Source organism: Lycium ferocissimum, chromosome 3 (assembly GCF_029784015.1).
Source record: "Lycium ferocissimum isolate CSIRO_LF1 chromosome 3, AGI_CSIRO_Lferr_CH_V1, whole genome shotgun sequence".
NCBI lineage: Eukaryota > Viridiplantae > Streptophyta > Magnoliopsida > Solanales > Solanaceae > Lycium > Lycium ferocissimum.
This window is the reverse complement of record NC_081344.1, coordinates 4,995,140-5,015,252: the sequence shown is the minus strand read 5'-3', so window position 1 is coordinate 5,015,252 and position 20,113 is coordinate 4,995,140. Positions and strand designations below refer to the sequence as shown.

Genomic DNA, 20,113 nt, shown 5'->3' with positions numbered 1-20,113 from the left:
TTATCTCGTAATTTATGCATTGTTTGTATCATAGGTACATCGCACGTAAATTCCAACTTTGTTGAAGTTATCAACACTTTTCACCAGTCGGCAATCGCTAATCGCTGGATACATGAAATTTCTCCATCCTTAATTAAAATTTCGGTTTCAAGTCTTAAAAATAAAAATTCTCGGTAGGAAATATTTTTCACTTTGATGATCCTGTACGACACTGAATTAATCGGATCACGCCATACGAATATGAATTAATTGGACCTAATATGGATGACTATAAAATAAAAACTAAGAACTAAAAATACCTTTCAACAATTCCAAGCACACTATCTTGCTTTATGCCTACTTTACCGACCTTCAAAAAGGTGTCATAATTCTTTTAATCTAATCCATTAAATCAGATATCATTATATTCATTTTGAAAAGATTAGCTGGTAAACCACATGCCAAAATGTATCAAAAATATGTCCTGGTAATGTGCTTAAATTCTCTATTTTTGAAAAGACAAGATGCATATTTTTAATATGTGAGTTTTGCCTTTTATTTACTCTTTATCTTTCCTATATATTTTTTAATATTCAACTTTTTGTTTGTTCTTTTAGCTTTGGAAGCTTTTGGAATAACTATGCTTATGAATCCTCATCCATAAATCTGCTTTGTTATTTGCAAATTCGTTATATTCAAGAAATATTACCCATGTTAGCTATCCACCTTGGTGGTCTCATATCAGCTGAATCTTGCCCCATACAATCATTAATTTCTCTTGAGATCTGCAACTCTGCTGCCTTAAATTCTTTGTTTCATTCTTAGCTTATGCTTAAAAAAAAAAAAAAATACAAACTTTCAACTAGAGTCCCTTCAAAGAGCTTTAGATTCTTTGCTAAATTATTCAACTTTTGAAGGTTTGTTTTCTCTCTTAATCCTTCATATGCTTGTTTGTTTATGTTGTACTTACATGATGACTATGAATTATATCTCTAGCTAAGAGACCTTTTCCTTATTTGATGGAATTCCTTTTGATAATCTTCAATACAGGCAATTCTGTAATATTCAATTTTGATAATGTAGAATAGTAACAAAACCTTTGCATAGATATATCTCTCGATGAATTATTAAATATGTTTGTGCAAACTTTGATGTATTGTTAGGATTCCTTTTGCCATTGAGTAAAGGCATACAGTTCAAAGCTGTTTAAAGTTCAAACGATCTCTGATAACTTCAATCTATTCAAACTCATCAATAAGAGGTCCAAAAATAGTGTAGGAAAACTATTCCCATAATTTAGTTAGGATACATCGAAGTCAAAGTCAGCACTCGGTCAACTCGAAAGTCAAACCCTCAGGCCAACAAGGATAATTTCAGAAACAAATTATATAGACGCGTTAACACATATATCCTTAAAAAGCATCAGTTAAAATATGATTTACATACATTTGTAGCCTGTAGGTATGTTCATGTCTACAAAACCATTTCATACTATAGATTTAAGAATTTTACAGGACAATTCCCTTTTTTCTTGGAGATGCAATATGAGGGACAGTGGCAACATCTCTCAGTACAGAAGTAGACTGGACCAGACTCTATCATGTCATGATCTTGTCGATGATGATATGCTTAAGACCCTCGTCAAGAATCAAATCCTACGTTCATCAGGATCTGATTTTCACGGTCAGTCCTAAGTCAATTTCAGTAATATGTCATCAAACTAATTAGTATTATATCTATAACATCAAACATATACTTCTTTTTTCTGGCAGAATGTAGTGAAAATCTAGTAGATAGAAGAACCAAGGAAGTGGCAAAATTCCTGAGCATGTTGAGGAGTGCATCAGTAACTGATTCCGAGGCATCAAATGGTGGTTGGAAAGTAGGCTATCTTAAGATCACTTTTTTCTAATGCTTGAAACACACTCCAACTATGTTTATGTTTCTCTTAAACTAGTTTTACAAGCAGTGGATGTTACTTGTCTTAGGACTAATACTATCTGAACCCCGTCGCCAAATAATTACACCATATGTATATAAGATTAAAAATACTTTTTTTATGTATATATAGTAGATGTTGAATCACCTTGGCTTCTTCGTATGTTAACTTCTTTATATTTTGAATCTCCTCAGTGAAAATTTTGGCTCCACCACTAAGTACTATGTAGAGGTCCTTTTTTTTAACCCTCTCTTGGCAGCGAATTTTGGGATACTAGAGATAAGTGATTCTCTAGTTCTCTTTTACTGGCAGGTAAAACAGGATACTGAGGAGATCCGTGTTATGTATCGAGAGGGACCAGAAGGCACACCCTATCACACCCTCCTAGCTGAAGGCTATGTGGATGGTCCAACAGATGTTTGTAAGCTAAATTTATAGATGTCAACGATATATCTCTGATCTTCATTGTTGGACTGTTGCTTTAGTAGTGGAGAAGCTTAATGTAAGCAAAAAATTCTATCACAGGTTTATGCATCTCATGGGAGGCAGAACTCTTTAAGAAGTGGTGAGAAAATGCAACTTGTAAAATTCTTAGGTCTTCCTGCTGCATTATGAGAAATAATGTGTATCTCAATTTGTGGCTTGTGAGAGAACAAAAGGGAGAGTTAAAAACTGAAATGCTCTTAAATAACAAAGCAACTATTTTGTGTATTTATTCGTAATCTACTGTGCAATACATGTGAATTAAACTAATCTTGCAGAAAACTATGTGAAGATTTCATTTCAAGTCGATTGGTATGATAACAATTGCATTCCCGACTAACAATTAGTTTTAATCTGTGCCAATTTCTGATCAGGTGGCCACAAACTACAATTCCAACTTTTAAGATCGCGGAATCCGCGTGCTTGCAAATGATCAGAACTGGTGAACAAATATGTTTAGTAAGGTTCGTCCTCCTATGGTAGTATTCGTTGCATTCTTGTCGACCACATAATTAGCTAACATGTAATTACTTAATTTGGAAGAAAGGATGAAACTTTCAAGGCCTTTGTCAGCAAGGGAAGCTGTAGTACATTTATTTGCATTTGAATACTTTCAAGATGGTCTTATTGTAGTGGTTGCCAATTCGGTAAGCATGAAAGTCCTTATTTTATTTTTCTTAACTATCTAATTGTTGTTCACATTGGCAGTTAATGTAACCGATAGCAAGCTATAGTTTATGCTTTTTCACGTGTCTTTTTCCAGATCTCTGACGTAGATAACATTGATACAAGTACTCATGGATATTCCAAAGATAGGATACCCAATGCGCAGGATGTAGTACGAGTTGATCTTGTGGGAGGTTTTGCTCTACAGAAAGTAACAAATAATCGGAGCTACTTCAGGTAACATATATCCAAATGCTAGGGAGGTTCAGCAAGGTTTCACCTGGTCTATTCTATCTATATATAAGTAAAAACAGAAGCACTAAAAGATGATTAACTACACCAGGAACATAAATTTAATATTGGATGTAGTTAGAATAAGATTAGATAAAGTAATGATTGAACTAAAGATTGCAACTTTTTATTATCTATTGTGATTTTCTTCTTCTACTTTAAAATTTGCAGGACAATAGGTAATTTGGATATCAAACTGGATTTTATTCCTCCAGCATTAATTAACTTCGTCTCAAGGCAGCTCGTAGGTGGCGGCTTCAAGCTTTATAAAAAGGTTAATGCCAACTCAGAGATCATTCTGTTTTATATTTATTATTTGATTAAAAAAATACTTTTTTAATGCACCTGCAAGTAATTTTACAATTGTTGCAGGAAGTAGCTTCAGTTGCTAAAGGTGATGAAGACTTCAGCAAGGCTCTGAAGGATCCAATGTATGCTCGAATACGTGAAGCTCTTTACTCCGATAAAATACCTAATGGTGATATAGCTTTAGAATTGCAAGACCTGAAGTCAAATGTAGTTCCTGTTGATGAAGAAACTAGAACATACAATGATGAAAAATGTCCTGAGCAAAAGGTTCATAGGGACAACTGTATCACTAATTTACCAGAACAGGAAAACTTTGAGGTCAGAGATAAAAATATACATGGTGAAATCGAGGAGATTGAAGTCGAAGCCAGTGAAAAAGTCGAACATCTTTATGAGGATGACAGGAAAGTTTGTGATTCTCCGGTCAATCAACTTGTACAGAAGTCCACTGAGAACAAGAATTTTGGTATTAGCCCGGAGGTCAAACAAGCTTTAGGAACTTTAGATGAGGCTATTTCTATCATAAGGGAATATAGATGTAAGCTGGAAACTAGGACAGTTCCTAACACTAATGTAATGTTAGTAGATGCGGAGACAGACAGTCTACAAGATTCAAAATCATCAGAAGCTGATAAGGATCGGAGAAATAGCTCTTGTTCCAGGTAAATTTTGTTTGATTAATACCTGGCTTCTATTGATGATTATACATGTTTTACTTGAAGCTAGATTATTCTGCATGAAATGGTTAAATCTGCACCTTATAAATTTCAATTACTGACTAAAGTTTCGCCAAATGAGCACATAGAAATGGAAAAAACCATTGTAGTCATTAGATATTAGTCACTTATCCCAAAGGGAAATCTTGAAGTTCCAAACTACTAGTACAGAAAAGGTTGCTGAAGACCAAATTTAGTTGAAGACTTGAAGTGTTACCCCTTTAAGTACTCGGCATTCCTTTCTCACGCATATTGCCTTCAATTATATGCTAAGCAATTTCTTTTCTAACAATTCCCTACTCAATTAGTAACACATTTTTTCAGGCGCACAAGTTCTGGTGTGTGCATAAGGGAAGCACACAATAACAAGATTGCTCCAGCATCACCTGATGTTTATGCAACAATTCCTGGTCAGGCACATCACATTGCTCTATGCTCTTCGACAGATCAAGCAATGACAGGGAAAATAATGGAGAATATATCAAAGGATGATAACATGACGGCTGCTCATGCAAATGGAATCCATGAGAAGGAGCTCGGTGAAACTAAAACTAGAAAACTACCAAGATATTGCTGCTTGTATTTTCTCTCTGGGCGGGTGGCTTAAGAGTGATCAACAACCAGTGTTCTGTGCAATCAATATTTCTGGGTAACATAGTCAGATATGAAAGTTTATCCGAGCTCACGAGAAGTATAAATCTTTTTTTTTTTTTCTGTACCTTCGAGAACATCCGATAAAATTGGATTAATCTGAAATTTCATGTATCAGTGTATTGTGAAAAAATGTAAAACATAATTCCTTGTTATTCAAGCAGGAGCAGATTGTGCAGGATTTGAGGAGTTAACATTGAAAAACTGGAACTTTAATGTCTATTTCAATTTCCAGCATCCAATTTACAAATATCTGACTGCATTATGCGCAAACCAAATCAGATCCTAACCATCTAAAAGAACAAAACATTCTGTGTGCCAATACTAAACGATACGCGAAACATAGATAAAGGATAGAAATTCGGAAGATAAAATATATTCGAATTGATAATTCAAAACTGAGAACAATCCAGCAAAACTACTTCCAACACAAGAAATTACAATAGGAAAAATGGAAAAGTAAAGCTAACATACATGTAAATATTGAATGGACTTGGTGTTTTTCAGCTACATATGTTGCTAATTCTTATCGTTAACGTTCGTTTTTGCAAATAAAAGTTATCCTATTACTTTCTAGCTGCCTCACTTTGTTGAGCAGCTCTTGTATGGTAACAGAAGCATCCTTTAGTTTGCTCTTTAAATTCTCTTCTTCCTTATCCCGCTTTCGTCTTTCTTCTATAATCATGCGAGCTAGCATCTCACTCCTGGCTCTTTCTTTCTGCCAATGGCGCCAAACCTGTTGTAAAGTATTCTTAGTACTCTGATTCTCTTTTCTCAAGTCATTGAACACATTATCTTCCGTCTTCACAACTGTATATCCTGGAGTTTGACCATGTTGCCTATTTGATGTACTCGCTTGCTGAGTTTGATCTCTTGGTTGTACTGGTAGTGTGTTCTCGTGTTCTCCTCCAGTGGATTTTGATTTACAGTTATCGTCATGACAGGTTGTGGGGCTGACGTTGGAGCTAAACGGGGAACATGATTTTCTTTTAGGCGCGGAGGCGTTTGCTGGAGTTTGATCAGTTTGTCTATTTGTTGTACAGACTTGCTGAGCTTGATCTCCAGTCATAGTTGCACGTCTTTGTTGTATTGAAGAATGAACCGGGGGTGGCAATTTCCAGGGCCCTACGTAAACGCAGGATGCTTCCTGCACTGAATTTTCCTTTACGGAAGAATGTACAACTCCCTTCTCGCGTTCTACTCCGGAGGTTGTGGGGCCGAAGTTAGATGAGCTGCTTTTAGGTGCGGAAGCGTTTGGCTCTTTTTCATCAGCAGAGACAGCACCCTTTACATTGCGACGCTTAGCATAACCAATGAAATGGCAATTTGAAGACCAATACTTCTTCTGTATAACTTGTAGACGAGCCTCGAGTCTAGCAAGGACAATCGTTCGCTCAAAGCCCTGTTTATCATGAGCCGGTTCAACAAAATTAGCTTCCAAGACGCCTATCACACCACGACCATCGCTCCCAGCAGCATTCCAAACCCTCCAGAAAGGCTTAATAAGCCTATTCTTGTGATACACATTGAATCCTTGAATATCAATGTGATGTTTTGCATCTTTCACAAAACCAATAGTTATTTCAGCTGCAGAATTTTCATAACCAACGGATGCCGGTCTGTACGTAATATCCTCGGATAACATCATGTCATTTACCAAATTATGATGTTCGACGTCTTTCCCCCTCAAAATTATTCGAAATCCAGGAGCAAGCCTCAGATACAAAATCGAAGCATAACTCCTTAAAGAATGTTGATAAGTTAGAAAATGCTTCGAGTTAGGATATTCTTTCGCCATCTCAATCTTCTTTTCATCTCGACTAACGCCCCTTATTTGGATGTCATGTGGATCCGTGTCAAAGTCAAGCTCTGTGGCTCCTTCCTCGTCCTCCCAAAGATTGTATATCACAATTCGCGTGCCTTGTTCGCCTTTCAATAACTCAAATTGCTGGAAGAGATCCGCTTCGCTTTCATAAGGAGACCATTGTACTATCGTCTCCGAATTCCTTTTCCAATCATCACCCGAAGATCGAACCAACACCTCCCAACTCTCCCCTCTCTTGACAAAATCGATCATAGGAACAACAATGTCTTCTTTCCCAGTGCTCCTTAAAAAAGTATATGACAACATTCCAACGCTCTGTGTCAACGTGTTAGTTGCTCTATCTCTCCCTCGGGAAAACACAATCACATCAGCTCCTAGTCTCATACTACTCGTTTTGAAACCGTTTCCATATTGGCCAATAGTGTTTGCTAATTTGCTTTTCGCGGAGTATCCAAGAGACATGCATTGGCGCATTCTATCAGGAGTCATTCCACCACCATTGTCTTCAACTAACAACATTTTGCTACACCTGTCTTTCTTATTGTCCAGCACGTCTACGCTTACATACGTAGCACCATTGCAAACCTCGTCCATCGCATTGTCTAGAAGCTCAGCGAAAGCACCCAATGCCCATTTATGACTGGTGGCATTTGAATGCAAGAATTTCGGGTGAACTCTTACATGATCCATCCCAACTGTTTGATCACAACCAGCTGAGAAAATACCAGCACCCTCTTTATTGCCATCATAATCTCCAGCTTTCCAAAATTGTTTACACTTAGTAATTGGAATAGTAGCAGGCGAAGCTACCAATTCATTCTTTGGACATATCGATAAAGGAGCAATAATAAGAGGCTGCTGCCATGACTCGCTTTCAACTTTCATCTTCTTCATAGGACTTTCTTCGATATTGTTGAAATAAGAACCATAACCATAATTGGTTATAGGAATCATATGCATACTTGTGTTTGTGGGGACGTTGGTAGTGTTCTGAATATCGTCTAAATCGTCTGTTAGGTCGATGATTTCTTGCTTTATAGGCATGGTGATCATGTTGTGAAAATTAACTAAAAATCAAGAACTCAGGTTTTTGGATGTTGAGGAAGAAAAAGAATCTGACTTCAAAGAAGGGGAAAAGAACCTAGTGGTACAAGAACTAATACTGATTAAAAAGTTTGTGATGAAGAATGTGAAATATTGAGTTACTTTTATAGAGGTGTTTGGCTCTTCCTTATCCTATATGAACATGGTTTGATGCAAATATATAGTCCTGAATAAACTCTAATGTGTTCTCCATGGTTGAGGGTATAATCCAAATCCAAATCCAAATAGGAAAAGGAAAAGAGAACTAATTTGTTAGTCCAAATCCAAATAGAAAAAGGAAAGGAAAGTTAGTGCAATAAAGGAATGTGTTGGAGATACTCTTTAGTTTTATTGGTTGGAGTCCATAACGAATTGGTATTTGTTATAAACCAAAACCTAAACAAATTGGGAAAATATAGAATCAGAATTCCCAAATACTTAAAAGACTAAAAGAAATTAGCTGGAGTTCTACACCTATTTTGCATTGGTTTGCGTTTACAATCCTATAATATATATCGAGGATTTTTATTTTTATTAAACTTCGCTAAAATTCTATTAAGGTTTTTACCATACGGTGCCATAAACAATCCTACAATTAATGTTAGATTTAGTATAAAATAGAATCGTAGTGATAAAATTTTGTTATAAATTAAAAGTTATTATTTATAACAATACAATTTTATTCCACATGAGATGCACTTACGAATTACGATGGGTAAAAGGTCCCTCAACATTTCATATTGAAGTTTCCTAAGAGGTGGATGAGTTGAATGTGAATGTGTCCTTTTTGAGAAATATATCTCTTTCGACGATGAGTTGAATGTGTCCCTTTTGATATATCTCTTTCACGAGGTGGATGAGTTGAAATGCGTCTCTATATCCCTTTTAAGATTTTATAGTGTAGAATAGATTAAGCTATGCTTGATACATCCGCCTCTTTAATCTAATATACTATGTCGGGCTCGTCGTTTTTAATTACGGAAAAGGGCCAAACTTTGAAAAATAGTTCATATACCCTTACTTTAGGTGCAACATTTCGCATTGAAGTTTTGTGATTTTATAGTGTAGAATAGATTAAGCTATGCTTGATACATCTGCTTCCTTTAATTAGTCTTGGCCATAGAATATTATTCTAAATTTTCAAAACTAATATTATGTCGGTCTCGTCGTTTTTTTTTTTTAATTAAGTACATGGACCAAAATAAGAATTTACCGACAAACCAGGGACCAAAAGTGCCGACAAACGAGGGACCAAAAGTTTTCTCCCTTTTTTTTTTTATATCCTTTTTTGCACCTCTATTTAAACTCATTCCATTTCTTTCACCTGTTCGAGAAACATCATTGTGAATTGTTGGCCAAGCAATTGAAGAAGAATGGGTTGGGTGTGGAAAGACGACGACGTATCCAAGGATGATTTTGAAAACCCTAGATCATCCTCCTGTGACGGCGATGAACGTTGTACTACCAGGAAAGTTGTTAGCACTCGTTGTAAAACGGAAGAGACCGAGCCTGGAAAGTTTATGAGGAAGTGTGAAAAGACTGAACAGACTTTCAAGGATTGCATTGGCAGGTAAACGAAATGATTGCTACTATCTCTGTCTCAATTTGTTTGATATTTTTCGCTTTTTGAGAGTCAAAAGTTGTTCTGACCTTAATTTTATCAATTACGGTGACTTATAGTACTTTTTACGTTATTTTCAAATATGTAAATTTTATTTTGAAATATTTAAAGATTCTAAGCGAAAAGTGTCAAACAAATTAGAATAGAGTGAGTATGTTTTTGTGGTTTCGTTTTATTTGCTAAGTCGTAGAAGTTTGTTTTAGGAGGAAATTAGGCACAAAGATTCGATTTTTTGTGATTATTTGCACTACTACACTATACTTATTTGAATAGAGATTGTCATTGAGTTTTTTAATCACTCTCCCATGATTCGGTTTCGTTTATACTCATTCCTTTTTACTTGTTACATTTCGCTTCTCGAAAGTCAAAATGTATGGACTTTGACCAATTTTAAGATGTATATTTTTATCATGTTAATGCGAGAAGGATTGCAACTTATGGTATTTTTGTATAGTTTTCGAACATCTAAATTTTAAATATTGAATTAATCTAATTCAATTTAGCTGTGAAGATTAGTCAAATTGAATCTAGTGAAGCGAAACGTGACAAGTAAAAGTGTATGGAGGGAGTATTAGCTGATCTATTTTCTTTTATATTCTGGATTAAACTTAGTGATTGAAATTAGCCATTAAGGTGAGTGCATCAGATTGTGGAAAGGTCTCTTCTCTGTTTTATGATGTCATAAGTTACTTAGTTAGGCTCGAAGTATTTATTTATTCAGTCATTTAGTATGTGATTGTCATTTAACTTCATACCAACTCAAGATTTAATCAGATATAATTCTTTACTTTGGGATTGGAACAAACTTATTGAATTCTTCATTTTTAAGGTTACAGCTCTGTACATCCTTCTAAATTGGTTAAAATTGCAACTTATTTTTGCTAAACCATTTGTTTTCTACTCTAATGAAAGAGGCTAATTCCATGATTGCAAAGGAACAGCTTGCTCTTATACAATGTAAGTATGAAAGAATCTTAGATAAGCTGAGAACTAGAACTTTTTTGAAGATTCTCGTGCGTCGTCATTGAGGAATACTTGGTGTGTGTCCTGTGTTTTATTTGCATTTGCATTGGAAGCACAAAATTTTATCCAGGATAATTACCTAGGTTATGAGGTGTACATGGGGGATGGGAGTCCATTTTTAAGCAGTTTATCTTCCTACATGACCTTTTACATCTCCGGATGAAGACAATCTATAGAGAACACAAAGAATGAGGTGTTTTATTTGTTGATTCTCTTATTGGATTGGTGAATCCCTAAGAGGCCCAAAAAGAAGGACAGGAGACTTTCTCGAACAAACGGGAAAGACAAGTAGTAAAATTATTGCTCCTCTAGGAATATCCAAATTTTGATGCCCAATACTCCATAGATAGTTTGAACTGTATAAGAGCAATAATCAATTTTAAACAAAATCTGTAGTAACATCCCAAGGGAATATTACTAATGGAACATGTAGGAATAATAGGTCCTATTCTTTTTTTGTTGACCCTTATTTCAATTGATTGGATGCTTGAGCACTCAGAGATTTTCGTGAGTTCCTCGTATATAATAAAGTATCTTCCCAGGCATTTCCACTTGATTACTTCAGTTTCATAACACATAACTAAGGAGTTAGGAGTACACTAAAGAGCTGGAATTGGTTTCTGTTGAGGTGATTCCTGTAGATGCATTTTATAGTTCCCCAGCCTATATAACGTTTTGATGTTTCCAACAAAACTCAGCTGTCTATTCTATTTTACGAGTTACCATCATGCAGGCAAGAAGAAATTTAATTGAGGGGGGAGGACAATTAGTTGATCTTCTGTTCACTTTTTCCTGAAGTACAACAGCTGGTTGATTTTAGAAATGACTAACTTGTTTGGTCATGACATGTTCTGTGCATAAATTAAGTTATTTCTGGCCTTCTTTAATTCCAAATTGCGGTTAGCGAGTGAAAAATACTTAGTGTAAGAGAAGAGGAGAGTTCATTATTATGAAGCAGATACTGCTTAATTTATTCGGACATGTAAAGGCCGCATAGGATCACACACATCAATTACTATGGAAGGCACATATAAACAAAGGAAGACTTTTGAATCTTGTGGTCTAAAATAAGGCAAAGATATTTGTGTGGTTATAGATCATTTCGTTAAGCGTAAAAGGTAAAGTTTAAAGTTAAATTGTTGCCAAATAAGGAAATGTATCATTTTTTTTTTGGGACAGAGAGAGTATTTGTTACTTCCAGCGATTCTGAACTAATATTTAAAGAGCACTGTGTTTAATTTATGAAAGATGCTGCTTCTAGTAACGTTCTTCCATGGGAATGCATATCACTGTATAGCCTCTTGTTGATCAAGTCAAACTTGTGACGCCTTAAATAAGGTTATCTCTTCTTTGGTTCCTTTCTTTTTTTTTTTTTTTTTTTTTGGGATTGGTGTCTGATGCTAAATATGAAACTTGTGGGCATTTAGTATTGATTTTTCTAGTTGTTGCTAACTTCTTGCTTTTTGTCAGGCCTTCTGAGATGGTACAGTCTAATAAAGAATACACCGAGGAAGATGTTACAGATCAAATGACTAAAGGTTCACATTCTATAGAGTCAAGTGTTCCTTTTGACTTCCCTGGGCTGCGTGGTGATATCGAGAATATTGAGCGAAGCTTCTTCAGTAACCTTGATCGTTTCTTTGAAGCAGCCGAGGAGATGAAGAATGGCTTCTTTGGGGCATTCAACATTCCTCGTATCTTTGATGATGACATGTCACGGTCACCTGAGAGACGTGGTATACCCATCGAATCTCATCCTCCTAAAGAAGAAGGTTCTCCTAAACCAAACAAGTCCGATGGAGAGGTCGATCTTTCTGGCCTGGCTAGAGATGTTTGAAACAATTAAGTAGGAGATCTTCCAAGGCATCTCATCCACGACTGCCGTAGATTTGTTAATATGTTGCTACTATGCGTATGGACACCTTAGATTTTGCTTTTAAATTGAGGGGGCAGGAATATGAATATGCTTCCACCTCAGATGAATATGTTTTGGTTCCCGCATAACTGGATGCTTTAACCCAGTATTTGACCTTTAATGGGAAATATTTTTTTTAGGTGCATATTAACTTTTATGATGATTTTCGGGGGCAAATTTTATGGTTTATCTTTTTCTGGAATGAAGCATCATGAAGAGGGAAATGCCACGGACTAGCCAAAACTTCATGCAAAAATGTAATCTAATGTTGTCCAATCCTTTTTGGACCCTGTATAAAGCGAGCAGGAAAAGTGCAAGAGGTGAAGTCAATTTTTTAATTAACAGAAAAACGGCAATTAATGAACTTTGGCATCTATTCAATTTTAGAGGATTCATCAGCGTAATAACCTATAAGTACACTCAATTTTATGATACATATTCTCGTCAATTCATTTTTGGTTGAATTCACTAATTGTGTTATATTGGTACTGAAATATTATTATATGCTAATTTACATCTGATGTGAAGTCCCTTAGTAGAGAGGGGCATATACCCGCTCTACTTGGCTAGTGGTAGGGCATTGTTGTGCCAAAAGAGCAAACACATGATATAATTCTATTCTCAGTAATTTAGAAGTATATCTGCTCATTGGCCAACAGTAGGAGCATTTTTGTGCTAAAAATATTTAGAGTCCAGAATATTTGGCCCTTTTCTCTTGTTTAATATACAAAGTTCTATAAAATAAAAAATAAAAATAGAAATGGAGTGTAATGTTTTGTAATTACAGATAAATTAAGGGGGCAATTGTTGTAATCATTCCCGTATATTAAATTGTAGCACGTTACTCCCTCCGTCCCATAATAAATGTCACCTTAGCCAAAAACACGCATATTAAGAAATCAACAATACAATGTGAAGTTTACCAAATTACTCCTACATAATAAAAATAAATTACTTTTACTTTTTAATTAGAGTATGCATAAGAAGTAAACCTTTTGACATTGAAATCCAACAATATCAAGTTACTATGTGACTGTTCCAATCATCAACTTTATTGTCTAAGGGTAGAATTGAAAAAAATTAGCCAATTTATGTCTTGATTTTCTAAGATGATATTTATTATGAGATAAATTTTTTATTAAAGTAACACTTATTGGGGGACGGAGGGAGTACTTGTTAAAAAAAGATTTCGCCAAACGTGTCTTTGAAAGATTATAACTGAAAAACCTGTCACTTGTGGCCGTTCCTCTGTCCCTCGGCATTCTTTCTCTCCTAAAAAGAATTTCAACAAAAATATAGAGAGACAGACATTCAATTCCCAAAAACCCTAATCCCAAAAAGAGAAATAGGTTAACATTTATACACATATATAATGAAATTGAAACACATAATTAGCTCTGGTAAAACCCAATAATCTCTTCAATTTTCACGTACAATCATTATTATCAATACCAATTTGTGTTGCCCCTTTCCTCAATTTCTCGCTGAATTTTTCTCCTTAATTACTCATTTGGGTCTGAGAATTTCATATTAAATTCGTCAACATATCCAATTTCACGTATTGGGTCTTCTTAATTTTTCCTGGAAAGGGGCCTTAAACTTTTAATTGTCCTCGTAAGTTCTCTATTTCTTAATGTTGTTTTATTAACCCTTTTTTTTTTTTTTTTTTTTTTTTTTTTTTTTTCAAATTATGAGGTTTTGTTTCATTAGCCCATATGAACTAGATGGAATTGAGGCAGGCATAGTTGTTGTTGTTGCTGCATGTTTTTTGCTTAACTATCTCTATGGCTTTTTGATTGTGTGAGAAGTGACAACTTTTTTTTTTTTCTTATTAGAAATTTTTTAGAGGTACAAATTGGATTATTTAACTTGCATGAGTTGGAAATTTACTGTTTTCCTCATTAGTTGTCATGTTTTCTTCACTGTCGCATTTCCATTTTCATAGCTACTTTGATTTGGGACACTTGAGTCTGAGGGTCTTTAGGAAACAACCTCTCTACCTCCCAAGGTAGGGGTAAGGTCTGCGTACACTCTACCCTCCCCAGACCCCACTTTTTGGGATTTCACTGGGTATGTTATTGTTATGGTATGAGTTGGAAATTTACAGGGTCAAAGGTTTTATCTTTAGATTATTTTGAAGAATGCTGATTTTGAATTACAGCTGTTATCTGCAGTTGAAAAGGTCATGCTTTTGAAGAGGATTGTAGAATGGTTTACTACTTCAAATGCTTCAAATTGCAACCCATTTTTGACCGGTTAAATTGGGCTTGATATTTGAGTTCAAATGTGTATAGTAGTAACAGATACGGGTGGAGAGGAGCGTAATAATAGATGGGAAATAATTGTGTTCATGCAAAGTTTTCAAAGGATGGGTTCTTCAACTTGTTCTTTTGGCGGTCTCGAACACCGGATATGATTACAAATAAGAAAAAACCAAAGGGTATTGAAGAACCTTATACAGACAAACAGCCTGAAAGTCATAACTCTATTCAGAATAAACCCCCAGAAATGGTGACGATAAACAGGGAAGAGAGTAAACTACCAGATATGGAGAACGCTCAGGTAGTTAAACAGGAGAGGAGATCAGTTGATTTGAAACCTATAGAAGCAATTGGACCTGAAAAGTCTGGCAACAATATCCATGAAAAGGTAAAACCGAAAGAGCCTGCAAAACCGAAGAAGCCAGTCAAGAGAATGCTTAGTGCAGGACTCCAGGTTGATTCTGTATTGAAAACAAAAACTGGTCTTCTGAAGGAGCATTATGATTTGGGAGAGAAACTTGGACATGGCCAATTTGGGACCACATTCCTCTGTGTTGAAAAAGCAACAGGGAAAAAGTATGCTTGTAAGTCTATAGCAAAAAGGAAATTATTGACACCTGAAGATGTGGAAGATGTAAGGAGAGAAATTCAGATAATGCATCACTTATCTGGACATCCTAACGTCATTTCAATAAAAGCAGCATACGAGGATGCTGTTGCGGTTCATGTTGTGATGGAATTATGTTCAGGAGGCGAGCTTTTTGATAGGATTGTTAAGCAGGGACATTACTCAGAGAGACAAGCGGCTGAGCTTGCGAGGACAATAGTTGGTGTAGTAGAAGCCTGCCATGCTCTAGGAGTGTTGCACTTGGACCTTAAGCCTGAGAATTTTCTCTTTGTCAACGAGAAAGAGGATTCACCTCTAAAGATTATAGATTTTGGGCTATCAATGTTTTTTAAGCCAGGTATTTGTCCACTTTCTTCCATTTACTTCCTATATATTTTTGGTTTCTCCTGTTTCCCTATTTCTTTGAATTAGTTTTAGCGGTTTGTATGCATAAGAAAAAAATCATTTTCTGACAGATTGTTTAAGCACCTGTAAGTAGGAAATTTGGTACTTGACAAAAGAGCCTAGTCGTAGGGAAGTTCAGGAGGGTTAGATTTACCGTGTCAAGAGAAAAAGTAAGAAGTTTGGTATCATAGAAGTAAGACGGTAAAGTAGTTGGCGTTTCCATTTGCCTACTTGATAAGCAATATGCTTCTGTAGTTAAAGCAGTCCAGTTGATATGGATAGACTGAAGTCTTTTTCATGTCTCCTGGAAAGCTCCAAACTTACTGGTTTGCGCATTCTTTTTTATTACTCTTATGTTGGCAGAGGATGCTGCTTCTGATTTCGTAAAAATTCTATTAAGTAGAAGGGTTATTATTGTCCTTGATTGATGTTCACCATCATATATGGAAAATATCCTTATCATCATTTGTTCTAAATAAAATTCTGTCACTCTTGATAAGATGTGCTTTCTAGCATGCACCAGTCTTCTTTGTTGATTTGCTTTTTGCTTTTAAATTGCCTAGTTAATTGAGCTATGTTCTTAACCACAGGGCAAATATTCTCTGATATTGTTGGAAGTCCTTATTATGTTGCTCCAGAAGTTCTGCTTAAGCGTTATGGTCAGGAGGCAGATATTTGGAGTGCAGGTGTAATAATTTACATTCTTCTTACTGGTGTACCTCCATTTTGGGGTGGTAAGTTGATCTTGTCAAGTTTTTTTGTAGTTTACCATGGTTTCCTGGTTATGTGAAGTACCAAAAGCAGCTTCTCATGTTTTCTTCATTCATTTTTTTGGATAGAAAGTGAGCAGGAAATATTTGACGAGGTTTTACGTGCCAATATTGACTTCACATCAGACCCTTGGCCTAACATCTCTCAAGATGCTAAAGATCTGGTAAGGAGAATGCTTGTTAGGGACCCCAGAGAGAGACTTACCGCACATGAAGTTCTATGTGAGTAGTCATTGAATTTCAAGTTAGTATTTAAAATCCAGCTTATCATATATTATGCTTAGAGATGTTATGAGCAACATTTTGCTTAGCAGCAGAGAGAACATGGTGAAAGCTTAATGTCTTTTTGGTATTTCTTTGGTCTATTTGAGTCCTCAGATATTATGTCACTTTTAGTTCAACTAGAATTTTAAACATATCTGTCTAAAAGAATAACAAAATCAGAGCAGTGTATGTATGTCTTGAATTCTAGTTGAACTAAAAGTGACATAATGGCTGGTGCAGAATCAGAAATTATTATCGCAAGTAGATCTTGAAAGCAGTTGAAGGAAACAATACTATTTTTAAGTCAATTCAGAGAACAGGCAGTCTTTCTATGGAGATGGTTTTGGTTTTACTACTTCTCAAATTAGATTCCCTATATGTGTCCACATTTGCATTTTAAGTTCCAGAACATGTTGTCGTTGAACTTTCTAGATTCCGCTCATTATTATTATTATTTTCCCTTTTGCAGGCCATCCTTGGGTGAAGATTGATGGTGTAGCTCCAGATAAGCCTCTTGATTCTGCAGTGTTGAGTCGCTTAACACAGTTTTCTGCCATGAACAAGCTTAAGAAAATGGCTCTCATGGTAAGACATTTGTAAGCTAATATAGTTTCAATGAGATTTACTGCTAAAAGTGGATGTCAACCACCCCCCCCCCCCCCCCGCCCACACACACACACTTGCAAACCCCAAGAAAAGAAAAAAGAAGCCAATTTTGAAACTTAAAATTGCAGTTAAATTCTATATCTCCCCACATATGCATGAAAAGTTAATTTAGTTCAAGATTCAACAGGTTCTGTTGTCTTCTAATCACAGAAATTTGTTTATTTCATCCAGGTCATTGCAGAGAGTCTTTCTGAAGAGGAAATTGCTGGCTTGAAAGAGATGTTCAAAATGATTGACACAGATGACAGTGGACATATTACTTTAGATGAACTGAAGATTGGACTAAAGCAATTTGGGGCTGATCTTAGTGAGACAGAGATACGAGACTTGATGAAGGCGGTAGGTTATAGACTTGTAGTCCTCCATAACTATTCTGTATCAAATGTCATGTTTCTAATCAAAGATATCATTAACTTTACTCAATCACAGGGTTTAACTAATTCCAATGACTTAGTTTCCATATAACCATGAAGATCATCAAATTAGGCTGAAATAGAGCCTTCCTCTATCTTGTTTCTTTTTTGTCTATGTGAGGATTATAAAGATGGGAAGCAGAAGTGTAAAATCCTTCAGAAGTGCTCATTGTGCATTGCTTAAATACTTTACCTTCTCTTGTATAGTTTCTTTCTATTTAACTTCTGAATTTTGCTCTAAAAATCGGTAAAACACCCTTTTAACAACTGTATGTATCTATCTCTCTCTCTCATAGTCTGATACTGTTGAATGAGGTCAAGTTTGGAGAAAGCATGATGTTTGCCTCTCTTTTAAGGCACTTTTGTCTGGCTGTGGTACAATTAAGGCCTTCAAAGGAAAAATGGGCATTTCATTTTTCTTGTAGCAGAAAATGTTTGCCCATCAACTATCTAGTTCTTTTGTTGTAAATAAGTCAGTCACAAGTTTAATAATGCCTTTTGTTTATATCCATACAAACTAAGTCTAGAAGGTGCCATCAAATCAATTCCATCAGACAACCTTTAGATCACCAACCCAGAGGAACTCATCTGCAGTTCATTTTCTTTTCCAACTCCTTTCCAAATTTAATCTCAAACAAAATATATCAGTTGTGAAATCCTTTCGTATTTTGCAATTCTGCAACAGGTTATGCTTGTGTAACTGTAATTTTGTTGTTTCATGTCACTATTAAATGTACCTGACCATTAAATGTACCTCTCTATGAAATTGCTATTGCCTGTTAGTTATATCAAAATATCTAGAGTGCCCCCGTGCAATCAAATTTCTGTCACCCAATTTGCTTGTTTGGAGCAGCTAAGAAATCTAACTCATTATTGGAAAAGGTTAAGGTTACAGCATTTGGTTATTTCATTGTGCTATTGAGTACATAATACTCTTTATTAGTATCACTTTTGGATTGTCACCTAAAGAAAGCCTTTGTGCTTTGTGAAGAATAAATCTGTGAACCTGTTTGTCCTTTCGGAATTATGCTCTCATTATGAGAGCTAAGCTGTGCTCTTTGTCTAAGAATATTTTCTAAGCAACAGTATGTGTTTGTGTGAAGATATTCTTCATTAGATAATTTAAACATCTCTCTTTTTGCTTAACTCCAATATTTTCTCCCAAAAAAAATTGCAGGCTGATGTTGACAATAGTGGTACCATTGACTATGGGGAATTCATAGCTGCAATGCTTAACATCAACAAAGCTGAGAAGGAAGATTATCTTTCTGCTGCTTTTTCATATTTTGACAAAGATGGGAGTGGTTATATCACTGCAGATGAACTTCAAAAGGCTTGTGAGGATTTTGGCATGAAGGATGTCCGCTTGGAAGAAATCATTCAAGAAGTTGATCAAGACAACGTATGTAGTTCTACTGGCATTTCTCTATTCCAAATATAATTAGTAATGCACGAAAGTAATGGTGGACTACATAACGTTGATATCAACACGACTTTCATGTCTGACAAAACCATATTGAAGACACATATTTTGTGATCATATAATGAAAATATAATATTCAGCTATATCCAAACTTCTACGTCAGAGTATCAAAATGTAACGAATAACACATTTAGAATCTTTTGAAATGGTCCGTGTCTTTTAGAACGTTACTGCACCTGATGATGCTTTTCCATTCTTTTTTATTCCTGCGTCTTTGTTCAGTATCTGTTCTTATATTTCAGGATGGCCGGATAGATTACAACGAATTTGTGGCGATGATGCAAAAAGGAAATGCAAATTTCGGTAATAGACGCTTACACAATAATTTTAGCATCGGATTTCGGGATGCAACAAAGGTTTGCTGACACACAAAGATAATTGTACCTCCTTGATTCTTCCCTTTTTCTGTTTTTAGTGTTTCTCCTTCATCAGCCTCCCATGATTTTGCTGTCACACTATGATCTTTGTACTTAATTTTTCTTTTCTTCTTTTTCTGTTTTTAATATTTCTCCTTTATCATTTCTCCATGATTTTGAAATGTACAGAATTGTATAGTAGGGTCAAGGATCATTTTAGCTGGCACAGAGCAAATGCCAGCTCTTATTAATTTACTCCCAAGTTGTATTAGCTTCTCTGTTTAATATGTATTCTAGAATAGGATGCACTCTTGTAAAATATTTCAAGAAAATAAGGTAATGCTTGTTCATATTTCTCCTTTTGTTCTTTCTTTATTTGAGCACTGA

General features: G+C 35.5%; 4 protein-coding genes across 10 annotated transcripts; 3 read left to right on the top strand and 1 right to left on the bottom strand.

The window, feature by feature from the left end:
* Positions 1–332: 332 nt before the first annotated feature.
* Positions 333–5,215, top strand: LOC132049403 (uncharacterized). Of its 6 annotated transcripts, none has more exons than XM_059440177.1 (11): positions 333–466; positions 1,494–1,662; positions 1,752–1,861; positions 2,231–2,339; positions 2,444–2,483; positions 2,776–2,865; positions 2,949–3,048; positions 3,165–3,304; positions 3,530–3,632; positions 3,731–4,329; positions 4,708–5,215. In XM_059440177.1, exons 1-11 carry the CDS (start codon positions 446–448, stop codon positions 4,988–4,990), a joined length of 1,764 nt encoding a protein of 587 aa, XP_059296160.1. In that variant the 5' UTR covers positions 333–445; the 3' UTR covers positions 4,991–5,215. The 6 variants fall into 6 exon arrangements, with proteins under 6 accessions (XP_059296160.1, XP_059296162.1, XP_059296164.1 ...); XM_059440179.1 differs by having other exon boundaries at positions 401–520; XM_059440178.1 differs by lacking the exon at positions 333–466 and adding an exon at positions 473–896.
* Positions 5,216–5,402: 187 nt separating this feature from the next.
* On the bottom strand, positions 5,403–8,191 carry LOC132050850 (protein MICRORCHIDIA 7-like). Its single transcript, XM_059442196.1, has one exon. The coding sequence runs from the start codon at positions 7,910–7,912 to the stop codon at positions 5,567–5,569; it is 2,346 nt and encodes a 781-aa protein (XP_059298179.1). The 5' UTR covers positions 7,913–8,191; the 3' UTR covers positions 5,403–5,566.
* A 1,050-nt stretch (positions 8,192–9,241) lies between these two features.
* On the top strand, positions 9,242–12,664 carry LOC132049401 (fra a 1-associated protein). The gene is made up of 2 exons (XM_059440175.1): positions 9,242–9,512; positions 12,057–12,664. Exons 1-2 carry the CDS (start codon positions 9,316–9,318, stop codon positions 12,421–12,423), a joined length of 564 nt encoding a protein of 187 aa, XP_059296158.1. The 5' UTR covers positions 9,242–9,315; the 3' UTR covers positions 12,424–12,664.
* Positions 12,665–13,707: 1,043 nt separating this feature from the next.
* On the top strand, positions 13,708–20,080 carry LOC132049400 (calcium-dependent protein kinase 26-like). 2 transcript variants are annotated; one of them, XM_059440174.1, is made up of 8 exons: positions 13,708–13,901; positions 14,676–15,727; positions 16,365–16,508; positions 16,614–16,766; positions 17,278–17,393; positions 17,646–17,813; positions 19,065–19,289; positions 19,613–20,080. In XM_059440174.1, the coding sequence occupies exons 2-8, from the start codon at positions 14,833–14,835 to the stop codon at positions 19,733–19,735; spliced, it is 1,824 nt and encodes a 607-aa protein (XP_059296157.1). In that variant the 5' UTR covers positions 13,708–13,901; positions 14,676–14,832; the 3' UTR covers positions 19,736–20,080. The 2 variants fall into 2 exon arrangements, with proteins under 2 accessions (XP_059296157.1, XP_059296156.1); XM_059440173.1 differs by having other exon boundaries at positions 13,708–14,115.
* The last annotated feature ends 33 nt before the right edge of the window (positions 20,081–20,113 follow it).

What these genes read in the sequence shown, in the direction of transcription:
- LOC132049400 (XM_059440174.1), top strand. Translation starts at nt 14,833, where the DNA reads ATGGGAAATAATTGTGTTCATGCAAAGTTTTCAAAGGATGGGTTCTTC. An exon ending in TTAAGAAAATGGCTCTCATG is followed by an intron (nt 17,394 to 17,645) that starts GTAAGACATTTG and finishes TATTTCATCCAG; the next exon opens with GTCATTGCAGAGAGTCTTTC. An exon ending in AAGAAGTTGATCAAGACAAC is followed by an intron (nt 19,290 to 19,612) that starts GTATGTAGTTCT and finishes CTTATATTTCAG; the next exon opens with GATGGCCGGATAGATTACAA.
- LOC132049401 (XM_059440175.1), top strand. Translation starts at nt 9,316, where the DNA reads ATGGGTTGGGTGTGGAAAGACGACGACGTATCCAAGGATGATTTTGAA. An exon ending in TTCAAGGATTGCATTGGCAG is followed by an intron (nt 9,513 to 12,056) that starts GTAAACGAAATG and finishes GCTTTTTGTCAG; the next exon opens with GCCTTCTGAGATGGTACAGT.
- LOC132049403 (XM_059440176.1), top strand. Translation starts at nt 1,443, where the DNA reads ATGTTCATGTCTACAAAACCATTTCATACTATAGATTTAAGAATTTTA. An exon ending in CATCAAATGGTGGTTGGAAA is followed by an intron (nt 1,862 to 2,230) that starts GTAGGCTATCTT and finishes TTTTACTGGCAG; the next exon opens with GTAAAACAGGATACTGAGGA. An exon ending in GAACAAATATGTTTAGTAAG is followed by an intron (nt 2,866 to 2,948) that starts GTTCGTCCTCCT and finishes TTTGGAAGAAAG; the next exon opens with GATGAAACTTTCAAGGCCTT.
- LOC132050850 (XM_059442196.1), bottom strand. Translation starts at nt 7,912, where the DNA reads ATGATCACCATGCCTATAAAGCAAGAAATCATCGACCTAACAGACGAT.